The 7,967-nt window shown below is 38.8% G+C and overlaps 1 protein-coding gene across 8 annotated transcripts in view; it reads left to right on the forward strand.

The window, feature by feature from the left end:
• Window positions 1-7,563, forward strand: part of FAT3 (FAT atypical cadherin 3) — a 396,477-nt gene extending 388,914 nt beyond the window's left edge. For 5 of the 8 annotated variants that reach the window (XM_021544996.2, XM_021544998.2, XM_021544993.3 and 2 more), the window contains 2 exons: window positions 350-385; window positions 991-7,563. In XM_021544996.2, coding sequence (XP_021400671.2) covers window positions 350-385; window positions 991-1,610 — 656 coding nt within the window. In that variant the 3' untranslated portion in view covers window positions 1,611-7,563. The remainder of the gene's footprint in view (window positions 1-349; window positions 386-990) is intronic. The other 3 variants (XM_021545001.3, XM_021545002.3, XM_021545003.3) reach the window with 2 other exon arrangements.
• The last annotated feature ends 404 nt before the right edge of the window (window positions 7,564-7,967 follow it).

A 7,967-nucleotide genomic window follows, 5' to 3' on the forward strand; every position in this document is an offset into this window, starting at 1 on the left:
AATGTACTTTGCAATTATAAGCCGTGTCGATAGTAGATAGCTCTTCTTTTGTACTAAGAATTACAACTCTAATGTAATTCTCTATCTGTTCAGTGAGGGTAAATAATTAAGATATGATAGAAAAGGAATATTATACACTACATAAACATTTCTTTATGTATGTCTGCATTTGGCAGGCAAGATTATACTGTACGTTAAAATCAAGAAGAATTAAAAATCCTACTAAAATGACACCATGGCAGCTGTACTTTAGAAATATGCATGCAGAGTTTTGTATTTTCACATGTAATACAATGCTGGTGACAAGCTCCAAGTTACCAGTTTCTGCTTTTCACTTTGTATCTGACAGTGTCTGTTATGGATCAAGGACAGAACTACAACAGAGGTGATTTTTCTGGGGCACCTTCTACCTGTGGGCCAGGGTGGGCAGAGCACTGACTTAATCTGTTTGTTTTTTTTCTTGAACTGCTTCACGTGTACTCTTTTGTTTGAATTCTGTTGGGTTCAAAAGATGCATGAGAACGGTCAGCCACTTTTTTTGTTTCAAAATTCAGTTTCCAGTCAATCAGATTATTTGCTTGCACACTTTCTTTCTTGAAGTCATTGGAGGTGGAAGGGGAGATAAGATTCCGTAGGCATGCTGACTGCATTTAAAGATTTTTTTTTCAAATAACTGTGAAAAGCAGTAATTCAGACATTTTGATTTCTTGGACTCATAGTTTCTAATACAACCCAGTAGCATCTTAAAAAACAAAATGCCTGAGAGTGGCCATGTTTTGGTTTCTTTGCTTGTTTGCATTAGCATCATACTGCAATTTATTCTCCTCCTCTACCCCTGTGGTCAGAGCATGGCTGACCCGTGTCCGTGGCCTGTGGGGCATGCTGGATTTGAATGTGCTGTGAGGACTCAGGCAGGTGCATGCAGGACACTGCTCTCCTCTGTGGTCTCATCCTAACAGAGCGCTGTGGTTCTCTCTCTCCCTGCTGCAGCGTATCATTGGGACACCTCTGACTGGATGCCCAGTGCTCGCTTGTCCGACATTGAGGAAGTGCCCAATTTTGAGACGGCAGATGGAGGCTCGGCTCACCACGGCAGCACCAGAGAACTGGAAACAGATTACTACCTTGGTGGCTACGACATCGACAGTGACTACCCTCCCCCTCACGAAGAGGAGTTTTTGAGCCAGGACCAGTTGCCACCTCCTCTTCCAGAGGATTACCCAGACCAGTATGAAACCCTCCCACCCTCACAGCCAGGCTCAATGGCAAATACTCTCAGCCCTGACTGCAGGAGGCGGCCGCACTTCCACCCGAGCCAATACCTCCCTCCCCACCAGTTCCCCAATGAGACGGACACCACAGGATCTCAGACTGGGAACGAATTTAGTACTTTTGCTGCTGGCCCAAGCCAGAACACAGAAAATGCTGGTGCAGGTAAGATGCCCTTATCCTTGCACAACTCTCTCAACGCCTCCTCCTCTGACGTCTCAGCCGGCTGCGGCTTTGATGACTCTGAAGTAGCGATGAGTGACTTTGAAAGCATGGAGGAACTCAGCCTAGAAAATGTTCACATTCCATTTGTGGAGACCCAGCAGCAGACACAAGTGTAAAGGAAGCTCCTTTCTTCTTCCTCCTCCTCTTCTTTTTTTTTTAATTTTGTCATTTGGTCCAATTAATAGTATAAATAATGAGAAGAAATTTTGCTGAAGGTGTGTCTATATATATATATTGGGCAAAGAAAAGTACAGTATAACCCATTATTAACTTGTTCAGAAATGATACTGTATGTGCAGACACGAAGAGACCAATTGTGTTAAGCATTATAAATCACAAAATTGTTACAGACAATCTGGAGAGTGTACCTTCTATTTATTACCAAAAGTAAAACTCAGCTTTCGAGGCAGTGGGAAAAACAACTGCTAAATAATTTCTTTCTCTCTCATAAAGTTGGGTTGTTTTGGGGTGTTTTTTTTGGCATTGTGTTATTAAAAGTGTTACAGTGTTATTATCTCCCTACAGTATTAAGGAACGAGTATGGATCATGCTAGAATGCACTGTTGCATGAAATTTTATGTCAGCAAAGAGTGAAAGTAATTGATTGCTGGGGCTGCTGCATATGACTTGTCAGATGGCTAAAAAAAGCAACATTTACAAATTGACCTATCAAAGACAAGTGACCAGTTATTTGTCCATAAATATTTATCCATACCTTTTTTCATTGCATAGCATTTCATTCTACTTTGTGTAGAGTAAGACACATACATACAGTTTATATTTACTCCAAATTGGCTTACTTTGGTTTGTCATTTTTAAAACCTGGTATCAGGTGCATTTGCATGAGGACTTCCCAAAATGTCAGAGTTTGGCTCAGGAGTGGCCTGGTTTTGTCCCAGCTCTGTACACACAGCCTCTCTTAATGTGTATGCAATGTGAACATGGGGCTGAAAACTTGAGGTAACCTACACAGGTGATCATTTTTTGGAAATTTCTTGTTTGGGCAACCAGCTCTTTAACAGCAGTCCTCATGATGCAGTTACTGCAGTAAAATTAGTTGGAATTAAGTTACATATAAAGCTGCTGTAACCTCACATTGTTATTTTAACATCTTTTGGCAAATGTCCATCCCTAGATTTCACAGGCTGAGTTCTCAGCTGCTGTAGACTGACTCAGTCAGTGGAGCTACAGGAATGGACCGTGGCCAAAGATCTGTCACCATATTTTCCACTGGATGCATGATTTTATAGAATTTGAGTACATCCAAAGGTTGTTTGCAGACTTCAGAATATTGTTGTAGAATCAAGAAAACCATGGCATCTGTAAGTTTTTATGCTTCCCTCAGCCTGATTGGAGTTAAGTGGTCATTCACATTGATTTGCTCAGAGTAGTCAAGTGTAATCTGGAAATATTGGATTTTCACTCAATGTATTAAAGCAGAGGATACACACCTGTTGCTTGGTGCTCTGAAAATGTTTTTACCCCACTGCATTTTACAGTGTCTGTGTACCTTACCAGTGAATGTGAGTCGACAAGCCTGTGTTACTGTTGGGTTTTCATCCATTTCTTCCATGGCATAATATTCTGTCATTCTGAAAATCTATTGAATACCTAAATTGTTTTGATAAATGATTCATTAGCAGGCTTCCTGTGCTGTTTCCTTGTCCTGTCCCTTGGTCAATCACCTTAACTGGATAGTTTCAGCATTTGTATGCCAGGGCATGTTCTTGACTGACATGAGTTTCACACAAAATTAAATTGTGGGCCATTTCTTGACATACAAAAAGGGTTTATTCAGAAAATTTCCCCAACACAAAGAAATTACTAGTAGAATGTAATTTAAATAATGGCAGCTTGTAACACTTTTAATAAAACAGGATTTCTAGAATTCTTGGAGTAGGTACAGTGTGTTGCTGCTTCCCTCCAATAGCTTGTTTAGCTGTGAAAGATTGGTGTGCATATTTTCTTTGGGATGATGCAGCAATTCTTCAGTAGAAAACAGCTCATTATTCAGGTATATGAATAAAATGAGTGAACTTATAGAAAGAATGTACTGCACATACAAGTATTATCAAGTACTTGTCTGCAAATAGGTCCCGTCCATTGAATTTATGAATGTCACTTGGTCTTCTCAAAGTAAACATGCTTCTGTAACAGTGATATATTCCAAATGTGCTCATGGTGCGTTCCAAACCCTTTCCCCTGATATTATTCCTGTGGTTTTGAGAAGAAAAATATGCGGAAATTTGTATTGTGATTGCAAGGAACTGAGGGATTTGCCAGAAGGCCATAAAATGGTTTGGCAAGCCTAGAGGCACGGATAGAGGATAACTTGTATTGTTCATGAAGTCTTTGTTACAGGAAAGGAAATGCAATTAGATTGATGTCTCTTCAAGAGTTAGGAGCATCGGAGTTGGCAAAGCAATTCTGTAAATTTAGCTGCACTTTTTTAAAGCTTGTATGACCTTCTGAGAATGTGATGCTCTCTTAGCATCAGACTGCAGTTTACATGAGGTTTGCTCCTACTCAGTTTTGGTTTGAGACATTTTTATCCATTATGCAAGTAATTCTGTTCAAGCCCCCAGATAGTTATTAGGTGTACTTGTCACCTGTCTTCTGTAGTGAAAGTTCTTGCGTAAGCCTGAGACACCAGTACCAAACCTTTACTGGAACATATCAGAAGTGTCGCAAGGGTCAGCACGATGGGAGCCTAGTGATTGCCATACAAAAAAAGAAAAAAAAAATCGATGTTTCTTACCAAGCTTGTTGCCTCAGTAATATATTGTTGGTAGTGAGTTTTAATAGTAAAATATGCACAAATACAATGTATAGTACTTTTTCTGTTTGCTGTTGTTGCCATTTCATTTCACTGAACGCCTACTTATTAAAATGCTGTTGGGAAGGTGCCAAGGATCACCCGTTCAGCCCTCTCTGTCCTATTCATGATTTCTATACCTCAATATCTCCTCCCCTCCAAATCCATCTTCAGATTTCCCTCTATGAATATTGGTACTTCTGTGGCCTTTCTGGCATTTTTCAGGCTCTTTTTGATAATGATAAGACCCAAATGCAGATCTAAAGGTGTAATACCTCTTAGGGAGTAAGATTTTCACATTAACATCTCTTGTTAAACCAAGCCATTTTGTTTTCTTTTTAATTACTACTCCACACAAATCAAAATCTTCTAATCTGGAACAGAAGAACACATAACATAATGTAAGAATTACTATTCATTTTAGCACTTCAATATATATTTCCTTTTTCTGCCATATGATGATTTTTGGATCACTGCTGCTGTCAGGTCCCTGGTTCTGCAAGAGCTACCCTGCACCTCTCTGCTTCACCTGTGTGTCTGTATTTCAAACTACATCCCTGTAGATGGCTCCACTACATATTTTCTCTCAGAATCATCTGTAGCAGATGATTTCATAGGCTTAATGAAGTACTTTTGAGTATCACTGGCTTATAACATAGGATCAAGAAAGTTTTTGCTTTTTGGAAACAAGCAGGAAGAGAAAAAAAGCAACTTCTTAAAATGCAAATACACATTTGTATCAAAAATCATTACATTTGCCAGAGGTGTATGAGTCTAAGTAAAAGGGTACTTATTCTCTGCATTTTTGATCAAGTTGAGAATGCCATGCACAATGTTGGCCTTTTTAATAACACTGGCAATGGAAAGACTTACAGTGTCTGCAACATGATTTATTCTGCCAATACTACATTAGGTGGCCCTGTGCAAAAGGAAAATTAGGCTTATGTACCATTCTTAAGTATGTTAATTACTTCGCCTTTGTATTATAAACTTAAAACAAAAAAAATTAAAAAAAAAAAATTAAAAAAAACCAAAGGGCAGCCCCCCCAAAAAACTATAGATGGTGGATGTAGTTGCTGTCCTTGACCAGTATCTTAAAGTGGAATAAAGGGCCAAATGTGACACCATGGAGGTGTGGAATCACTTCCCTCCCATGGGAGAAAATGGACAACCCCACTAGAAGGCCTACATAAAGTTGTCTTCCTCTAGGGCCCTCCTATAGGATACAGCATATTAGGTAACCAGGAGGACTTTGGAATGCAGAGATTCACTACAGAACCGTGGTCTCCTGTCAATAAAGCTCTCCTTAAGCTCGGTGACGTCTTTGATCACACACTATCCCAGGGGTTTCTTTAACATAAAATTCCAGTGAAAGGCTGGAAGGAGTCAAAGGCTTCTCACTGCCACTGTTTTCCTGAACCTGAAAGTTGTGTGCTTCATCTGTCAAGCAGTGTCTCCACCTCTGCATGTCCCAAAAAGAACTTAAATTTTGGTCTTTGGAATTTTTTCTCAGTTTCTCTGAATTCTATAGTGTATTCTGAAATAGTGAGAGCCTTCATGTATCGGTACCCTCTCTAGTCAAAACTCAGTGTGTTTGCAGCACAGTGAATAAAAGCATGTCATGAAATGCTGATCAGTGGGGAGGCAGCAGCCTGTTGTCTCTGTGAGCCAGGCAGAGACATTTTGAGAACATGACATAAAAGTTGTTGCTCTTGTCTCCTATGAATTTCATCATAAATGAGAATGGGGCTGAACAGGACAAATGGCTAAGAACACACTTTACTCCTCACCGAAAAAGCTAAATGGATGCTATAGTAAGTATATCCTTACTGTCAATAACTGCACAGTCATGGGAGAGGAAGGTGAAGGTGCCCTGGACCAGTTCTGCTAAGCTTCATTTGAAAAGAAAGCATCTTTAATAATGGAGGAAGCCAGCTCTTCAGAACCAGTGTGAAAGTGCATTTGTGCTTTGTAGAAAATGCTTGGAGCTATTCACTCAGTAATAATGGGCATTTCATTGGTTTCCAGCAAGAGTTACATCTTCACCTTCATTCCCTGATGGTTTACCATCATTTATCATGTGGTAAAAACTGTGCTTTTTGCCTGTTTCCATCTCTGCTCCTCTCAATACACCAAACTGTGATTTGAGCCTTAGAAATTTAGACCATTGCCCATTACCCATGGTTTTTAGCCTGTGTTTCATGAACTTGACATTTAACATCTCCATTACCAGAAGGGCCATTCAGTTAGTAAATTAGCTGCATCATCCAAGGGATGAGCGGATGGGGAGGAAATGAAATTAAATTTGTTTCTTTATGTAATAATGAAAAGCAATAATTGCAAATATGTCGTATTACGCAAAGGCCATAAGTAATCTTTACCAGTGTTAAGAGTGCACTTGAACTGTATTATGGAAAGAGATTGGAGCCCTCAGAACTGTAGCATTCTTTTGTCATAGGAGTACCTGAAACACTATTAATCAGCAATGCAAGGAGCCCATACTGCCGATTTTCAGGAGATGACAAAGATGTTTAGGAGTGAAAGCAGTTCTCTTTCAAGCACTGTATTGGAAAAGATTGTCTTGTAAATTTTACCTGTCTCAAGCAGGCTGGTTTGTAAAAGATGTATGTTTTGGTGTTTAAAAAGAAGTTTATAAAATAATGTATATAATGGTTTCAAATTACCAGGCTTTTGTAGATATTTGATGCCAATCAGGTTGCTTTAATTTCGTTTGTTTGTTTGTTTGTTTGTTTGTTTGATTGATTGATATAATTCTCAAGAGTCATCAAAGTTGGTTTAAACTTCTAAGATAACAGGAAAAAAAAGTTTTAGATCTGAAAACTTTTTAATCATTTTAAAATGTACTGTAACTTTCCTTTGGGTTCAGCTCTTTTTGTTTAACTTCTTTCTGTTTTTAAGAAGATTTTTTATTGACTTTTTTAAATGAATGTGTTTTGCACAAAAACCTAGAGGTATGATTTTTATTCCATTTCAAATAGGTATTAAGAAATGTCATTTTTCCAATGACAACAAGTTCAGCCTTATGCAAAAGGGAAGGTTTATCACTTTGAGTGGGTATAGTTCTTCATCTGAAAACTAATTGTTCCTTCATAATTGCTGTTGGCAGTATTGTCTTGTGTTCTTTTTCTATAAAAACAAAACAACAAAAAAAAGTGTACAGGTTTGTAACTGCCAAAATTTGCTAAAGTTGATGGTTAAAATAAGTTTTCCAAGTAAACAAAAAGAAAAGCCCAGCTGTGTTGACTGCTTTTTGATTTTTCTCCTACTTTCAAAGGAGGGAGCAAGATAAAATACACCAGTTCTTAAAGGAATGTAGCATTTCATTGCTTCTCTGTGTTACAGAAAATGCTACTTTTTTGAACTCTTTAAAATAATTTCATTAGTACATGGAAGTTCCTCCATAGGGACCCCTACTTGCACTGCAGAGCACTGTTGCCAAGAGTTGCTTAGCTGATGTGTGTAAGCTAAGGCAGTTGCTTGATCAAAACCACAAGTTCAAAGAATGCAAAAGGCTTTATTGCATCATGGAGCCATCTAGACATCTTGTGAGCTCCATCAGCAGAGACAATTCCAGGGGACAGTGCAGCTGTCTAGTTACTTAGTAGGGATAGAAGGAGTGGGTGTGTAAAGCAGCATC

The sequence above is a fragment of the Lonchura striata genome, chromosome 2, assembly GCF_046129695.1.
Source record: "Lonchura striata isolate bLonStr1 chromosome 2, bLonStr1.mat, whole genome shotgun sequence".
Lineage (NCBI taxonomy): Eukaryota > Metazoa > Chordata > Aves > Passeriformes > Estrildidae > Lonchura > Lonchura striata.